Source organism: Eleutherodactylus coqui, chromosome 3 (genome assembly GCF_035609145.1).
Source record: "Eleutherodactylus coqui strain aEleCoq1 chromosome 3, aEleCoq1.hap1, whole genome shotgun sequence".
Taxonomy (NCBI): domain Eukaryota; kingdom Metazoa; phylum Chordata; class Amphibia; order Anura; family Eleutherodactylidae; genus Eleutherodactylus; species Eleutherodactylus coqui.
In genome coordinates this window covers 15,255,259-15,274,134 of record NC_089839.1, presented here as the reverse complement: position 1 = coordinate 15,274,134, position 18,876 = coordinate 15,255,259, and the positions used below count along the sequence as shown (strand labels likewise).

Here is an 18,876-nt window from a genome sequence, read left to right as displayed (position 1 = left end):
ACTGGTAATACAGCATGCTGAGGGGTAGGGGTAAGCCTAGAGGACGTGGACGTGGACGTGGCCGAGGACGCGGAGGGCCAATTGAGGGTGTGGGCACAGGCCAAGCTCCTGATCCAGGTGTGTCGCAGCTGTCTGCTGCGCGATTAGGAGAGAGGCACGTTTCTGGCGTCCCCACATTCATCGCCCAATTAATGGGTCCACGCGGGAGACGGTTATTAGAAAATGAGCAGTGTGAGCAGGTCCTGTCCTGGATGGCAGAAAGTGCTTCGAGCAACCTATCGTCTACCCGCAGTTCTGCGCCGTCCACTGCTGCCAATCCGAATCCTCTGTCTGCTGCTCCTCCTTCCTCCCAGCCTCCTCACTCCACTACAATGACACCTGCTCAGGAGCGGGAACACTCCCAGGAACTGTTCTCGGGCCCCTGCTTAGATTGGGCAGCAGCGGTTCCTCTCCCACCAGAGGAGTTTATCGTCACTGATGCCCAACCATTCGAAAGTTCCCGGGGTCCGGGGGAAGAGGCTGGGGACTTCCGCCAACTGTCTCAACAACTTTCTGTGGGTGAGGAGGACGATGACGATCAGACACAGTTGTCTTGCAGTGAGGTAGTAGTAAGGGCAGTAAGTCCCAGGGAGCAGCGCACAGAGGATTCGGAGGAAGAGCAGCAGGACGATGAGGTGACTGACCCCACCTGGTGTGCAACGCTTACTCAGGAGGACAGGTCTTCAGAGGGGGAGTCAAGGGCATCAGCAGGGCAGGTTGCAAGAGGCAGTGCAGTGGCCAGGGGTAGAGGCAGGGCCAGACCGAATAATCCACCAAGTGTTTCCCAAAGCGCCCCCTCGCGCCATGCCACCCTGCGGAGGCCGAGGTGCTCTAAGGTCTGGCAGTTTTTCACAGAGACGCCTGACGACCGACGAACAGTGGTGTGCAACCTTTGTCGCGCAAAGCTCAGCCGGGGAGCCAACACCAACAGCCTCACCACCACCACCATGCGCAGACATATGATGGCCAAGCACCCCGCAAGGTGGGACAAAGGCCGTTCACCGCCTCCGGTTTGCACCCCTGCCTCTCCCCCTGTGCCCCAACCTGCCACTGAGATGCAACCCCCCTCTCAGGACACAGGCACTACCGCCTCATGGCCTGCACCCACACCCTCATCTCCGCTGTCCTCGGCCCCATCCAGCAGTGTAGTTCAGCGCACCGTTCAGCCGTCGCTTGCGCAAGTGTTCGAGCGCAAGCGCAAGTACGCCGCCACGCACCCGCACGCTCAAACGTTAACCGTCCGCATCGCAAAATTCATCAGCCTTGAGATGCTGCCGTATAGGGTTGTGGAAACGGAGTCCTTCAAAAGTATCATGGAGGCGGCGGCCCCGCGCTACTCAGTTCCCAGTCGCCACTACTTTTCCCGATGTGCCGTCCCAGCCCTGCACGACCACGTCTCCCGCAACATTGTGCGCGCCCTCACCAACGCGGTTACTGCCACGGTCCACTTAACTACGGACACGTGGACAAGCACAGGCGGGCAGGGCCACTACATCTCCCTGACGGCACATTGGGTGAATTTAGTGGAGGCTGGGACAGAGTCAGAGCCTGGGACCGCTCACGTCCTACCCACCCCCAGAATTGCGGGCCCCAGCTCGGTGCTGGTATCTGCGGAGGTGTATGCTTCCTCCACTAAAGCACCCTCCTCCTCCTCCTCCTCCTCTGTCTCACAATCAAGATGTGTTAGCAGCAGCATGTCGCCAGCAGTCGGTGTCGCGCGGTGTGGCAGCACAGCGGTGGGCAAGCGTCAGCAGGCCGTGCTGAAACTACTCAGCTTAGGCGATAAGAGGCACACGGCCCACGAACTGCTGCAGGGTCTGACACAGCAGACCGACCGCTGGCTTGCGCCGCTGAGCCTCCAACCGGGCATGGTCGTGTGTGACAACGGCCGTAACCTGGTGGCGGCTCTGCAGCTCGGCAGCCTCACGCACGTGCCATGCCTGGCCCACGTCTTTAATTTGGTGGTTCAGCGGTTTCTGAAAAGCTACCCACGCTTGTCAGACCTGCTCGTAAAGGCGCGCCGGCTCTGCGCACATTTCCGCAAGTCCCACACGGACGCTGCCACCCTGCGCACCCTGCAACATCACTTTAAGCTGCCAGTGCACCGACTGCTGTGCGACGTGCCCACACGGTGGAACTCTACGCTCCACATGTTGGCCAGGCTCTATGAACAGCGTAGAGCTATAGTCGAATACCAACTCCAACATGGGCGGCGCAGTGGGAGTCAGCCTCCTCAATTCTTTTCAGAAGAGTGGGCCTGGTTGGCAGACATCTGCCATGTCCTTGGTAATTTTGAGGAGTCTACCCAGGTGGTGAGCGGCGATGCTACAATCATTAGCGTCACCATTCCTCTGCTATGCATCTTGAGAAATTCCCTGCAAACCATAAAGGCAGCTGCTTTGCGCTCGGAAACGGGGGCGGGGGAAGACAGTATGCCGCTGGATAGTCAGGGCACCCTCCTGTCTATTTCTCAGCGCGTACAGGAGGAGGAGGAGGAGCATGAGGAGGATGAGGAGGAGGGGGAAGAGACAGCTTGGCCCGCTGCTGACGGTACACCGGCTGATTGCCTGTCATCCTTTCAGCGTGTATGGCCTGAGGAGGAGGAGGAGGAGGAGGATCCTGAAAGTGATCTTCCTAGTGAAGACAGCCATGTGTTGCGTACAGGTACCCTGGCACACATGGCTGACTTCATGTTAGGATGCCTTTCTCGTGACCCTCGCGTTGCACGCATTCTGGCCACTACGGATTACTGGGTGTACACACTGCTCGATCCACGGTATAAGGAGAACCTGCCCACTCTGATTCCCGAAGAGGAAAGGGGTTCGAGAGTGTTGCTATACCACAGGACCCTTGCGGACAAGCTGATGGTAAAATTCCCAGCCGACAGCGCTAGTGGCAGAAGGCGCAGTTCCGAGGGCAAGGTAGCAGGGGATGTGCGTAGATCGAGCAGCATGTACATCCCAGGCAGTGCAACAGTCTTTAAGGGCCTGGCCAGCTTTATGGCTCCCCACCAAGACTGTGTCACCGCTCCCCAGTCACGGCTGAGTCGGCGGGAGCACTGTAAAAGGATGGTGAGGGAGTACGTAGCGGATCGCACGACCATCCTCGGTGACGCCTCTGCCCCCTACAACTACTGGGTGTCGAAGCTGGACACGTGGCCTGAACTAGCCCTGTATGCCCTTGAGGTGCTTGCTTGTCCTGCGGCTAGCGTGTTGTCGGAGAGGGTGTTTAGTGCGGCTGGGGGAATCATCACAGATAAGCGTAGCCGCTTGTCAACCGACAGTGCCGACAGGCTAACACTCATCAAGATGAACAAAGGCTGGATTTCGCCAGACTTCTGTTCTCCACCAGCGGACAGCAGCGATACGTAAGCAATACGTAGGCTGCACCCGCGGATGGAAGCTACGTTCTCTCTCACCATCCAAAACGGGGACATTTCTGCTTCATCAATCTGTGTCTAATATTCCTCCTCCTCCTCCTCCTGCTCCTCCTCCTGAAACCTCACGTAATCACGCTGAACGGGCAATTTTTCTTAGGGCCACAAGGCTCACTCAAATAATTTTTCTGAACAATTTTTATAAGTTTCAATGCGCTTAAAAGCATTGGAACTTTAACTTGAACCAATTTTTCGTTACACTGGGCTGCCTCCAGGCCTAGTTACCACTTAAGCCACATTAACCAAAGCGATTAATGGGTTTCACCTGCCCTCTTGGCTGGCCATGGCCAATTTTTGGGATGTACATTAGTACTGTTGATACAGCAATTTTTGTGGGCCCTCGCCTACAGTGTAATCAAATAAATTTTTAGCCCACCTGCATTACAGCTGACGTTAGCTCAGCTGTGTTGGGCAATGCAATGGGATATTTTTGTGTACCGCCGGTGGGTTCCAGGGAGCCACCCATGCTGTAGGTGCACACGGAGTTTTTAATACTTCTGTACACTTCTAAAGAACCCGTCTGACTGGGGCATGCAGTGTGGGCCGAAGCCCACCTGTATTACGCACGACATTACTACCTCAGCTGTGTTGGGCAATGCAATGGGATATTTCTATGTACCGCCGGTGGCTTCCTGGCACCCACCCAGGCAGTGGGTCCACAGGGAGTTAAACCTACATGTGTCCACTTGTAAAGAACCCCAGTCTGACTGGGGCATGCAGTGTGGGCCGAAGCCCACCTGCATTACGCACGACATTACTACCTCAGCTGTGTTGGGCAATGCAATGGGATATTTCTATGTACCGCCGGTGGCTTCCTGGCACCCACCCAGGCAGTGGGTCCACAGGGAGTTAAACCTACATGTGTCCACTTGTAAAGAACCCCAGTCTGACTGGGGCATGCAGTGTGGGCCGAAGCCCACCTGCATTAACCCTTTCCAGTCCACTGTGTGACCTGTGAAGACATTAGGGTTTAAGGCTGTACAGCTCCGTTGTTGGTAGACGTCCGTCGGGGTTCTCTTACTGTATATTGCCAGCCTCTCTGCTGTCGGAGCCTATCCTACGTGTCAGCTCATGCAGTACTGGCTTTAGCCAGCATATAGCGCCGTTGTATAACAGCAGAAAAAGAGTAAGCCCCCTAGGAAAACCATATACAAATTGGATTGGAAAGGGTTAAGCACAACATTACTACCTCAGCTGTGTTGGGCAATGCAATGGGATATTTCTATGTACCGCCGGTGGCTTCCTGGCACCCACCCATGCTGTAGGTGCACACGGAGTTTTTACTACATCTGTACACTTATAAAGAACCCCAGTCAGACTGGGGCATGCAGTGTGGGCCGAAGCCCACCTGCATTAAGCACGACATTACTACCTCAGCTGTGTTGGGCAATGCAATGGGATATTTCTGTGTACCGCCAGTGGGTTCCAGGGAGCCACCCATGCTGTGGGTCGACAGGGACTTCACAATAGGGAGTTGTACCTGCCTGTGTCTATGAATTAAAAAGCCCGGTCTGACTGGGGCATGCAGACACCTTGACAGAATGAATAGTGTGTGGCACATAGGTTCCCCATTGCTATGCCCACGTGTGCAGCTCCTGATGGCGGTGGCACAGGATTCTATTTCTCATTGCTTCTGTACAGCATTGTGGGCTATCGCTCCGCCACTTTTAAAGAGAGTCGCTGCCTAGCCGTGCCAACCTCTGCAGTGTGTGCCTGCGGTCCCTCGTCATGGCAGACGCAATTCTAAATAGACATGAGCGTGGTGTGGCATGAGGGCAGCTGAAGGCTGCGCAGGGACACTTTGGTGTGCGCTGTGGGGGGGAGGGGGGGCGGTTGGGCAGCATGTAACCCAGGAGAAGTGTCAGTGGAGTGTCATGCAGGCAGTGATTGTGCTTTGTTGGAGGTAGTGTGGTGCTTAGCAAAGGTATGCCATGCTAATGAGGGCTTTTCAGAAGTAAAAGTTGTTGGGAGGGGGGGGGGGCCCACTCTTGCCGGTATTGTGGCTTAATAGTGGGACCTGGGAACTTGAGATGCAGCCCAACATGTAGCCCCTCGCCTGCCCTATCCGTCACTGTGTCATTCCCATCACTTTCCTGAATTGCCCAGATTTTCACACATGAAAACCTTAGCGAGCATCGGCGAAATACAAAAATGTTCTGGTCGCCCATTGACTTCAATGGGGTTCGTTGTTCGAAACGAACCCTCGAGCATCACGGGAAGTTCGTTACGAATAACGAACACCCGAACATTTTGGTGTTCGCTCATCTCTAAATGCAGTGTACTATCCTAGTAATTGAACGATTGTATCTTCATGTCCCCTTCAGAAACTAAAGAACTACTTAAAAATAAGTTTTAATTAAAAAAAAAAATCAGGAGGATGAGCTGTGATCTCCTCTATTATAACAGGAGCTATGTGATCATCATTAGTAGCTGTGATATGAGTATCTGTATTCCTCTCTAATCAGTTTCTGTGGTAGATCCATGTAACAGCATCACACAAACTGAGAAACTGACTGGGAAATGAACACATAACCCCAAGTAAATCTGAGCTGTTCAGAACTGAGATCACATGACCTTCTGAGTAAAAAGCTGCCGGGAGTTTCAGCCAAGTTATTACATATAGATAGTGGGGGGATAGCTACATATTGAATGCATTAAACAAAAAAGAAATCACCGGTGGCCCTTTAATCTGGTATTCGGACACATTTCTCAATGTACTGTAGAAAACTGGTGTAATTAGGTAGAAACATCTGCCCCATTATTCTGTACTGTCCATACAATAATGCTAATGATTTTATATAGTGTACTGGCATCTTAGCACATACTTGCTTTCGTCCATCTTTGATCGCTGAACATTCCTTTTCCAAAGAGTAAAAGTTTTCCAGAGCCTAAAAAGTAGAAATAGACATCACTGCGGTTATTACATCTATAAAGGAGGGAACGGAAGTGCTTCAACCAGGGATGAAATCGGATAATAATTGTCCCCATGGTAAAATTTTGAAACCCAACCTTTCCCCAAACCTCCAACCAATTGTGTATAACCTCCGCTATATACAACATTGCCAAATCATACGGCAATAGTGTGCACTAATCATATTGCAGCAACGAATGCAGCTCTAGTTTGCGTACAGATCACGGCCGTGTTCATGGGCTGCCTGTTCGCCAGATTTAATCTCGAATAGAACATGTATGGGACCATCTGGGACGCCAACTTCCACGGCCTACATGTTTGCACACTCTAGAGTCTCAGTTATAACAAATGTGGAGCAATATGTGGCAGGATACAATACGGAACCCGTATGCCTTCATGCCCGCCTGTATCACATTTTGTATCCAAGCTAGAGGTGGTTCAACAGTGTACTAGAGCCCCCATGCCCGCTGGTATCACATCTTGCTGTATCCAAGCTAGAGGCGGCTCAACAGATTAGAGCCTAGAGCCTTCATGCTGCCCATATTACATCTTGTATCCAAGCTAGTGGTGGCCCAAAAGAGTACTAGAGCCTCCCTGCCCCCCCATATCACATCTTGTATCCAAGCTAGAGGTGGCCCAAAAGGGTACTAGAGCCTCCATGTCTGCCTGTATCACATCTTGTATCCAAGCTAGAGGTGGTACAGCAGGTACTAGAGCCTCCATGCCCCCGTATCACATCTTGTATCCATGCTAGAAGCGGCTCAACAGGGTACCAGAGCCTCCATGCCCCCCCCCGTATCACATCTTGTATCCAAGCTAGAGGTGGTACGAGCCTCCATGCCTGACTGTATCAGATCTTGTATCCAATCTAGAGGCAGTACAACAGGGTACTAGAGCCTCCATACCTGCCCGTATCACATCTTGTATCCAAGCTAGAGGCGGTACAACAGGGTACCAGAGCCTCCATGCCCCCCCCGTATCACATCTTGTATCCAAGCTAGAGGTGGTACGAGCCTCCATGCCTGACTGTATCAGATCTTGTATCCAAGCTAGAGGCAGTACAACAGGGTACTAGAGCTTCCATGCCTCCCGTATCACATCTTGTATCCAAGCTAGAGGCGGTACAACAGGGTACTAGAGCCTCCCTACAAGGGGTCGGTTCCCCACAATAAATTATACCTTTGCTCTGATATTGTAATCACTTCAAGTTTCATTCCCTCCGACAACTTCTAGCGGAGGAAAGTCACTGACAATGAGTGTACATGTAAAAGGGGTAAATGGTGATATATATGGAAAATGGTGTTTAAGGTGGCATATCTGAAAGCAGGCGAGAGCATTATATCTAAAAGGGGCAATAGGTGGTATTAGATTTAAGGTGGCAGAAGTGGTGTTATATCTAAAAGGCGATAAAGGCTGACATATCTAAAGGGGAAAAGGTGGCATTATTACTAAATGGGGGCACTTTTACTGCGTGGGAGTCGCTATAAGCAGCATTTACTGTTTGGGCTCTTCAAGGGACACAAAAAGGAGGATACTCTTACTGTGTGGGGCATCGTGGGTGGCATTATTACTATCTGGGGACTGCAAATGGGTAGATTATGTAGACGTGTGGAAAAAGTAGTGATGCAAAGACAGAAAGAAGGGCCCACTGAGACCCTATTGCTCGATGGTCCACATAAACCTGGAGCCAGCCCGATGGCCGATACTCACCACAGCAGTGCAGTATCAGTGCATATGTGCGCACTCACTACTTATATTCACACACATACATGTACACACACTCATATATTCTATCCACTTACCTCCCTCTTCATTATGTCAGCTAGTACATAATAAACGTGTCATTCGTTGGTTTACTACGTACAATATATAGAGGATAGTTGTTGGAAGGTTGGAAACTTGTCTTTTTAGATGATTGTCTTACCGGAACTGGGAGAATGCGCGTATGTTCTTTATTGCATAGTATTTCTCCCTCTCGTGTAACCACTTGGCGACGGGCACAGCCTCCATGATCTCTGCTCCAGAGACCATCAATACCTGGACAATGATAGAATGGAAAGAGTTATTCTACTGTCCATTTTCACAGGTTCCTCCCTATATATAAGGGACGACCGTATTATCTGTGTTGCATGGATATAGGCGGATCTGTGAGACATAGCGGCATATATCATAGAATCCTAGAATGTTAGAGTTGGAAGGGACCTCCAGGGTCATCGGGTCCAACCCCCTGCTCAGTGCAGGATTCACTAAATCATCCCAGACAGATATTTGTCCAGCGTTTGAACACTTCCATTGAAGTAGAACTCCCCACCTCCTGTGGTAACCTGTTCCACTCATTGATCACCCTCACTGTCTAATATCTAATCTGTGTCTCCTCCCTTTCAGTTCATCCCACTGCTTCTAGTCTTTCCTTGTGCAGATGAGAATAGGACTGATCCCTCTGCACTGTGACAGCCCTTCAGATATTTGTAGACAGCTATTAAGTCTCATCTCCTTTTTTGCAAGCTAAACATTCCCAGATCCTTTCACCGTTCCTCATAGGACATGATTTGCAGACCGCTCACCATCTTAGTAACACTTCTCTGAACTTGCTCCAGTTTGTCTATGTTTTTTTTAAAGTGGGGTGCCCAGAATTGGACACAGTATTCCAGATGAGGTCTGACTAAGGAAGAGTAGAGGGGATAATGACCTCCTGTGATCTAGACTCTAGGCTTCTCTTAATACATCCCAGAATTGTGTTTGCCTTTTTGGCTGCTGCATCACATTGTTGACTCACGTTCAGTCTATGATCTATTAGTATACCCAAGTCTTTTTCACATGTGCTGCTGCTTAGCCTAATTCCTCCCATTCTGTATGTGCTTTCTTCATTTTTCTTGCCCAGATCTCTCTCCCCCCCGCGCCGCTCCCCCGCATGGTGCTCGGTCTAGTAATCAGTTACTCGACAAGACAGATGCTCGATCGAGCATCAGCCTTAAACGAGCGTGCTCGCTCATCTCTAGTCAGGACCAAATATGTTTTTTTGTATTTCAAAACTTGAATTACCCAATAAAACTAATTTTTACATTTTTCTTAATCCTCATAGGGGACTTGAACATGTGACTGTTTGATTGCTCATACAGTATAACGTAATACCATAGTATTGCATTAGACCACATTCTGACAAGCAGTCTATCAAGAAATGCTAAAGGCACACCTGGATAGGCAATCAGTCATGGTAGCCCTGAGCGCCTTTACGAACAACATTTCATTATGGGGAGGCTGTTGGGGATCCCAAACACTGATCGGCCATTTAAATCCTGTTATCAGATTTGATAGCAGCATTTAAAGGCTTAACAGCCACGATCAGCATTCATGCTGATCATGGCTGCTGGGCGGGTATCAGCTATCAAAGAAAGCCGATACAAGCAGCATTAAAAAAAAAAAACTATATATATTCAGAACCGCTGTAATTATGCTGAACCACAGAATAAAGTGAATATTTCTACACATCATTAACACCGTAAAAACAAAAAAACTGCGATTGAGTTTTTTTTCATTTCATCCCACTTTAAAAGAAAAAATTTCAGTACATTATGTGGTCTCATTACAGAAAAGTAAAAAACTACGGCCGCATCACAATAGAATAAATATGAGGGGAGACAAGCGGACAGATGGTTCATAAACTGTAGTCAACACGGATTACAAAGCCTGATATTGCGGCTCTGTGAGCTGTGCCGTAGTCAGCTGTGCTTCATCACCGCACAAGAAAATACAAACCTTATGGATATTGAGGGGGGTGTCGGGTTGTAAAGAATTTTACCCATCACTTCAGATGTGATCACCCCTTATCAATAGGAGACAATTACAGATGATGGTAATCCACTTACAAGTGGATAAATGATCACTATGTACTTGTTTGCACTGCTTACCTTAGATACATGTGAAGCGCTGACAGTCCAGTATATGTCACACTGAACCGCGCTACCAGCTGGAACAACCTGGAGGTCATACGGGTCGTAGCGAGCAGTGGGGTTGCCCTGACATTTAGGTAGACAATACACGAATTCTCCAGTGTCTTCTTTAATAACAGTATTATCCTAAGCAAAAGAATGCAGAAACACTTATTGACAAGACCCACGCTTATAAAACCAGACAACTTCATGTTACTGGGTTTGCCTAGTGCAAGGCTTGAAGATATGGGAGCAGGACAAAAGTATTCACTTTAGTGATCCCTTAATTCTTGTGTCATGCTGTGTCTGGTTGTCATGTTACAGATGCAGTGTAACTTAAGCCTAGCCATGATCACTGGCAAATAAAGTCCTGTGATCACAGCAGCCTCAGCACTGATTCAGTCAGTCTGTGTGAGAGGAGAGAAGTGACAAGTGTACTGTGAGCTAGGAAACATGCCTGCAAATCTCCTAGCTGACATACATTTGTTTGTCTTCCCCTCTCACACTAATTGAATTGGTGCTGAGGATGCTGTAATCACAGGACTTTATTAGCTAGTAAAGTCTTGTACAGACACAAAGACAGATTGTAATTATTCGTCTGGGTAAGATAGATGTATTTTACCCAAACAGGTAATGACAATCTGTCAGTGTATCCATGGAGGACCTTACTACGTTATAGATAATAAAATCCTGTGATTACAGCAACCTCAGCACCGTTTTTAATTAGCCTGTGTGAGGGGGGGGGGAAGAGTAACAACTGTATATGAGATAGGAGATTTCTAGGCATGTTTCCTAGCTCACATTACACTTGTCGCTTCTCCCCTCTCACGCAGACTGAGGCTGCTGTAATTATAGAACTTTATTAGCTAGTAAGGTCCTCTATGGACAGATTGTTATTTTCGGTTTGGGTACGATAGACATGTTAGATCAATCTATCTAAGTAAGGAGAAAGTAAGTGAATGCAGTAAGTCATGTTTCCTCCTATTCTACCATATGGTGAAATTAAAGGAGTTTACAGAATGAAAGTAAATGAAGTTAACAAGCAGCATAGAGTTCTCATTTCTTAATTCTAGATTAGAGACTTGACTTCACACACTGGCATAGACAATGCGTCCAAGTGCATGGCAGTTTGTCTTTCAATTAAGCAGTGGACTCTTCCTTCTTGCCCAGTTTTTAGGAGCAGCTTCTTTTCCAGCAGCTTTCTCTGTTTTCCTCCTAGTGTCTACTGGAGTAGTGACTGTTACACAGCGAGTAAGGCTGAGAAAACAGACACGTTCATCCAGTTCAGCGTATTATCCTGCACTGTTGATCCAGAGGAAGGCAAAAAACCCAGGGAGGTAGAAGCCAATTTTCCTCATATTAGCGGAATCAGAACAATTCCCGGATCACCAACACTTCTGAAATAGTCAGTTACTGTAATATTGTAATGATCAAGAAAGATGTCCAGACCCTCTAGTACTCTTTTATCGAGTTCACAATCACTATGTCCTCAGGCAGAGAGTTTCACAGTCTCACACTAAAAAAAACCCTTCTGTCTTGGTGTAGAAACCTTCTTTCCTCTAGAAGTAGAGAGCGCCCCCTTGTTACAATCCTGGGTATAATAGATGATAGGAGAGATTTCTGTACTGATCCCTGATATATTTATACATAGCTATTAGAGCGCCCCCTTGTTACAGTCCTGGGTATAATAGATGATGGGAGAGATCTCTGTACTGACCACTGATATATTATACGTAGTTATTAGAGCGCCCCCTTGTTACAGTCCTGGGTATAAATAGATGAGGTTGCCCCTCAGCCATTATTTTTTTAAACTAAATAACCCCAATTTTGATAACCTCTCTGGGTATTGTAGTCCGCCCATTCCATTTATTATTTTAGTTGCCCCCTTTGTACCCGCTCAAGCTCTGATATGTCCTTCTTGAGTACCAGTGCCCAAAGCTGTCCACAATATTCCATGTGTGATCTAACTAGTGACTTGTACAGAGGAAGACCGATGTTCTCGTCATGTGCCCCTAGACCTCTTTTGATGCACCCCATGATCCTATTTGCCTTGACAGGAGCTGCCTGACACTGGTTGTTCCAGTTAAGCTTATAGTTAAAGGGATTTTTCGGGGAAGTACTGCTGAAGACCTATCCTCAGGATAGGTCATTAATGTTTGATCGGCCGGGGACCGCCGCTCGGGACCCCGACCAATCAGCTGTGCAGGCACATGCTGTCAGCGGTGCAATAACAGAGGTCGCAGCCGAAGTCTCCCTCACATGTAATGGCCGGCACTTGTAACTGCAAGCACAGCTCACATTAATTTCAATGAGAGCCGTGCCTGCAGTTACAAGCACCAGCCACTACACGGAGATCAGCGTGGAAGCTTCCGCTGCGACCTCTGTGTATTTGCACCGCTGACAGCATGCGCCCGCACAGCTGATCGGTCGGGGTCCCGAGCGGCGGACTCCAGCCAATCAACTATTGATGACCTATCCTGGGGATAGGTCATCAGTAGTATTTCCAGGTCAGTGTTACCCATTTAGTGTGTAATGGTGACAAGTATTTCCTCTGCCCATGTGCAGAATCTTACATTTATCAGTGCTAAACCTTATTTGCCACTATTCTGCCCCCAACTTATCCAGATCCTCTTGTAGCCACATTCTGTCCTCTCTTGTATTAGTTTCTTTACATAGTTTTGTATCATCTGCAAATAGTGATATTTTACTGCACGATCCTTCTACCAGGTCATTAATAAATATATAAAAAATGAATAGGGCCCAATTCTGCCCCCTGGGGTACCCTACTAGTAATGGTGACCACTCCAATACTGCCCCCTGTAGTAACCCACTAGTAAAGTTGACCCCTCCAATACTGCCCCTTGTGGTACCCTACTAGTAACGCTGACCACTCCAATACTGCCCCCCTGGGGTACCCTACTAGTAATGGTGACCATTCCAATACTGCCCCTTGTGGTACCCTACTAGTAACGCTGACCACTCCAATACTGCCCCCTGGGGTACCCTACTAGTAATGGTGACCACTCCAATACTGCCCCTTGTGGTACCCTACTAGTAACACTGACCACTCCAATACTGCCCCCGGTGGTACCCCAGTAGTAACAGTGACCCAACCAGAGTATGTACCATTAATAACCACTCCCTGTCGGTTGTCCCTGATGGTTACATTGGAGCCTCCTCATCACTGTGAAGTAGATCTGACATCACTGGTTTCAGTGTTCTGGAGTTTTACCTTTAGAAATCTCTTATATTTTTCGGCTTTGCTGATTTCTACTGGAATTTGGGGCATCTTCCAGCCGAGGTCAGCCCTGACTCTCTGTATGTGTGACATCACACCGTCAACTGGAACATAAAAAATAATATAAACCGTCATGATAGAGAACGTTCAACCCGTGCCGGCAGTAATACCATTCCAGTGGTGAATGTAACAGAAATCTCAGCCGTGCCAAAGGGGCATCAGCTCTGCAGACCCTTCTATGCCGCTCACAGCTTTCACCAATGTTGACCGTTTCAGGCTTGGGTTTGACAAAGTTGCTATTAAATTGCAACCACTGCGTGACTTGTGCACAACTTCATTGTTACCCATGTAAAGTATTAAGATGAACTGTGTTACACTTGTTATTTAAGGGGTTAAAACCTCTTCAAGTGAAGCTAATGGACACAATGTGTCCTTGGGAAGTGGAAGTGGTATGAGCTTTGTTACCACTGGCGCCACCCTGACATGTGCCAGTCCTCCACTGAGCAGGTTGCTTCATACCTTCAGTTCTCTCCCTAACTTCACAGCAGCCCTGGGGGTCCTTCTTTGGTCTCAGTTCAGACTTAAAGGATGTAGCTCGGTCCTCCAGGGTCCCGCTGCTCACCATTTCACTTCTGTGTTTGCTGCAAAAGGAGAAACAGGTATGAGGGGAGCAGGCGACGAGGCGCAGGCATGAGGGGAGCAGGCGACGAGGCGCAGGCATAAATGAGAGCAGGCGACGAGGCGCAGGCATGAGGGGAGCAGGCGACGAGGCGCAGAAATGAGGGGAGCAGGCGACGAGGCGCAGAAATGAGGGGAGCAGGCGACGAGGCGCAGGCATGAGGGGAGCAGGCGACGAGGCGCAGGCATGAGGGGAGCAGGCGACGAGGCGCAGGCATGAGGGGAGCAGGCGACGAGGCGCAGGCATGAGGGGAGCAGGCGACGAGGCGCAGGCATGAGGGGAGCAGGCGACGAGGCGCAGGCATGAGGGGAGCAGGCGACGAGGCGCAGGCATGAGGGGATGAGGGGAGCAGGCGATGAGGCGGGGCAGGCGACGAGGCGCAGGCATGAGGCGGGGCAGGCGACGAGGCGCAGGCATGAGGCGGGGCAGGCGACGAGGGGCACGCCAGAGGCGGGGCAGGCGACGAGGGGCACGCCCGAGGCGGGGCAGGCGACGAGGGGCACGCCCGAGGCGGGGCAGGCGACGAGGGGCACGCCAGAGGCGGGGCAGGCGACGAGGGGCACGCCCGAGGCGGGGCAGGCGACGAGGGGCACGCCCGAGGCGGGGCAGGCGACGAGGCGCACGCCCGAGGCGGGGCAGGCGACGAGGCGCACGCAGGAGGGGGGGGGCAGGCGACGAGGCGCACGCCCGGGGGGGGCAGGCGACGAGGCGCATGCCCGAGGGGGGGGGCAGGCGACGAGGCGCACGCCCGAAGGGGGGGCAGGCCACGAGGGGCACGCCAGAGGCGGGGGCAGGCCACGAGGGGCACGTCTGAGGGGGAGCAGGCGACGAGGTTCGCTGTGTGACATCATGGCGGGGTTCGGAGGGTATCGGACATACTGCAGTTCTTACATTTCCGGCTCCTTTTTGTAGTCTCGCAGTTTCTCTGCGATTCGTCTCTTTCTGTCCTCTCTGTAGTTAGCAGTGCAGATGGCAGGCAAACATGAATCCACGGACCCCGAGGGCAGCTTGGGAATAAGACCCTGGTACAAGAGAACACAACCAAGTACTACAGGCCGGCCTCACACAATCTGAAAGAAAATCTGTCCTTGCTGCACAAAGAAACCAATCACAGCGCAGCTTTCATTTCTTATTCTGCTGAGGTAAACTAAAAGCTGCGCTGTGATTGGTCGCTGTGGACACCACACTCTTATGAAAGCAGTCTGAAAGAAAATCTGCCTGTGCTGCCCATAGCAACCAATCACAGCGCAGCTTTCACTTCACCTCATCAGTAAAAGAAATGAAAGCTGCGCTCTGATTGGTTGCTAGGGGCAACAATAACAGATTTCTTTGGCCCACCCTGTATTACGCTAAGAATGAACAGATATAGCGGGTCATTTGTATGTTTGGGGCCTCATCCACGGCAAGGAGCAAGATGGGATGTTGCACATAGCAACCAATCAGATCTCAGACTTTTTTTCCATAGCAAGTCTGAAAATGAGAGCAGTGAGGTGATTGGTTGCTACGGGCAACATCTCCGTTTTATGAGGTGGGCCCGGAGGATATACGGCTGTCGCTCGTCCCTGTTACGGACAGATAGCGGGTCCCCGCTCGTCTATAAACCTTGTATTTCATTCCTCGCAGACCGCAGTGAGCGATTGGAGGAGACGCTGTTGTGGTAACGTTAATGGAGACGGATTGCTCACCCGCGTGTGACTGTGTTCATTACCGCTGACAGCTTGTTTGTGCCTCGTTGTATTCCTGGAGACCATCTGGAGAACATCTGAATTCTCCGCTCCAAGATGCAGGCGGGAACGCAGATCCGTTCTGGGCGAGAGCCGCCGCTCCCCGCTGTACATTGTGCGTCCTTCCTCCTGGGGGGGGCAACATAAGAATACATGACCAGTCAGTGACTATGTGACTCTGCTGCTGCAGCTCCTCTTTGTTAGCCCTTTCACTCGCCCTCATCCCTGCTTTATCGTGGCACACGGAGTTCCCTGTTCCCATAGTAAGGAGCTGCAGGGACTCCGTGTGCCGCCATGTAGTGCTCCAAAGGAGTCGGTTCACATTATATGGAGCCGCAAGAATTGTGTGTGCTCCCATATGGTGCTCAAACAAGTGTCGCACAGAGACATAACTGAAAGCTCCTTGGTCAGGCCTCATCCCTGCTTTACAGTAACACACAGAGTCACTGTTCTCATAGTAATGTACCGCCATATGGTGCTCTAATAGGTGCGGTGCAGAGGCATCAGTTAGGTAAGGCCACATCCCTGCTGTATGCAGCACGAGCAGGGGCGTAACTATAGAGGATGCACGGGATGCGGTTGCACCCGGGCCCAGGAGCCTTAGGGGGCCCATAAGGCCTCTCTTCTCCATATAGGGAGCCCAGTACTATGAATGAAGCATTATAGCTGGGGGCCCCGTTCTAGGTTTTGCATTTGGGCCCAGGAGCTTCAAGTTACGCCTCTGAGCACGAGGAGTCTGTCCCCACAGTATGGAGCTGCAGGGACTCCGTGTGCCGCCATATAGTGCTCCGACAGGTGTCATACAGAGACATGACTTAAAGCTCCTTGGGTATAGCCTCACGCTTGCTTTATGGCTACACACAGAGTCACTTTTCCCATAGTACAGAGCTGTAAGGACTTCATGTACCGCCACATGGTGCACTAATAAGTGTTAGGCTGCCTGTCCACGGGCGTGTTGTCATTGCGCGGCGGTAAATCGCCTGCGGACCTCGCATGCCATGCTTTCCATGGGCTTACTATGGATAGTGCAGCGTGATGTCCACGAGCGTAGAATCGTAGCAATTCTCCGCTCGCGGGATTCATGCTGCTATTAGATAGGCTCACCTGCTCCCCCATGGCGGAATATCGCTAGCGATATTCTGTCTCGCCTGTGGACAGACAGCCTTATACGGCGACAAAACTATTTTTTTTAACCATCCGATGATCCAGAATATTCAACAATCCAGAAGATTGCACAGACACCGGCTACGGCGCTTCTCTACCGGTCAAGGTGCCTGAACAAAATTGGCGCAAGTAAGATACAATAATATGAGGCTAAAACACTTGTGCGCAAAGAAATTTCCAAAAATTGAATTTTTGTCTTCAGAATTTGGCAGTCGTTAAAGCTTTGCCATCAAATGTTCCTACTTATTTCCAGATCTCTGCTTGCTGTAAGTGACTGATAACCACCCGGATCACATCGCACTCACACAGCTGGTTATGTTGTATCAGACCTCTTGGTCATACACCTGTGTCAGCAGGACCGGTTTCAGCCTCTAGGTGGCATCAGAGTCCCCATTCATTGACAGCAAACTGAGATCTTGAAAATGGCACAACTAAATTACAAGCAAATTAGAAAGTTGCCAAGTTGACCTGATATAAGACACGTAGAGAGGAGTCAGTGTGCGGGACGCTGCGGCAGCACTCACCCGTCCGGGCGGGTCACATCCAGCGGGCAGGAGATGCGCAAACACTTATGAATAAAGATTGCTTTGTTGTGATTTTCCACTCTCAGAGGAGAGACGCTCCCTGCGGTTGTCTAGGAGACGGGGGCGGGGTCACACAGGTAGGAATACAAACCCCTCCCCCGGAGCTCTGAATCTCCTCCTGAGAGCGGCGCCCGAGGGCTTATGGGAAATGTAGTCCGCAGCTGTACAGAAGACTCCTGTAATCCAGAGCTAGGAGGAGGGCGGAGTCTGATAGTCTGTATCCAACCTGGTTGTCAGTAACCTCCCCCAGAAGGAATATGTATACACATTGTCAGTAACCTCTCTCCCCAAGAAGTTGTGGGGATGAAACTTTCTCTGTGATTGTAACTGATTACAATATCAGAGCAAAAGGGTCATTTATGGTGGAGAACCGACCCTTGAAGGGAGGCTCTACTACCCTGTTGTAACACCACTAGCTTAGATACGAGATGTGATACGGCGGGCATGGAGGCTCTACTACCCTGTAGTACCGCCTCTAGCTTGGATACAAGATGTGATACAGGGGGCATGGAGGCTCTACTACCCTGTTGTACCACCTCTAGCTTGGATACAAGATGTGATACGGGGAGCATGGAGGCTCTAGTATCCTGTTGTACCACCTCTAGCTTGGATACAAGATGTGATACGGGGAGCATGGAGGCTCTAGTATCCTGTTGTACCACCTCTAGCTTGGATACAAGATGTGATACGGCTGGCATAGAGGCTCTAGTACCCTGTTGTACCACCCCTAGCTTGGATACAAGATGTGATACAGGCTGGCATGGAGGCTCTAGTACCCTGTTGTACCACCCCTAGCTTGGATACAAGATGTGATGCAGGCTGGCATGGAGGCTCTAGTACCCTGTTGTACCACCTCTAGTTTGGATACAAGATGTGATACGGGAGGCATGGAGGCTCTAGTACCCTGTTGTACTGCCTCTAGCTTGGATACAAGATGTAAACGGTGGGCATGGAGGCTCTAGTACCCTGTTGTACCGCCTCTAGATTGGATACAAGATGTGATACAGGCGGGCATGGAGCCTCTAGTACCCTGTTGTACCGCCTCTAGATTGGATACAAGATGTGATACGGCCGGGCATGGAGGCTCTAGTACCCTGTTGTACTGCCTCTAGATTGGATACAAGATGTGATACGGACGGGCATGAAGGCTGTATTACCCTGTTGTACCGCCT

General features: G+C 50.2%; 1 protein-coding gene across 3 annotated transcripts in view; it reads right to left on the bottom strand.

Moving 5' to 3' along the window:
• The window catches only part of DNAH14 (dynein axonemal heavy chain 14), a 225,456-nt gene extending 207,750 nt beyond the window's left edge, over nucleotides 1–17,706 (bottom strand). For all 3 annotated transcript variants that reach the window (XM_066595168.1, XM_066595169.1, XM_066595170.1), the window contains exons 1-8: nucleotides 17,645–17,706; nucleotides 15,918–16,085; nucleotides 15,124–15,254; nucleotides 14,073–14,194; nucleotides 13,548–13,657; nucleotides 10,295–10,462; nucleotides 8,311–8,423; nucleotides 6,301–6,363 (exon numbers count right to left, since the gene is read on the bottom strand). In XM_066595168.1, coding sequence (XP_066451265.1) covers nucleotides 6,301–6,363; nucleotides 8,311–8,423; nucleotides 10,295–10,462; nucleotides 13,548–13,657; nucleotides 14,073–14,194; nucleotides 15,124–15,254; nucleotides 15,918–16,070 — 860 coding nt within the window. In that variant the 5' untranslated portion in view covers nucleotides 16,071–16,085; nucleotides 17,645–17,706. The remainder of the gene's footprint in view (nucleotides 1–6,300; nucleotides 6,364–8,310; nucleotides 8,424–10,294; nucleotides 10,463–13,547; nucleotides 13,658–14,072; nucleotides 14,195–15,123; nucleotides 15,255–15,917; nucleotides 16,086–17,644) is intronic.
• Nucleotides 17,707–18,876: the final 1,170 nt, after the last annotated feature.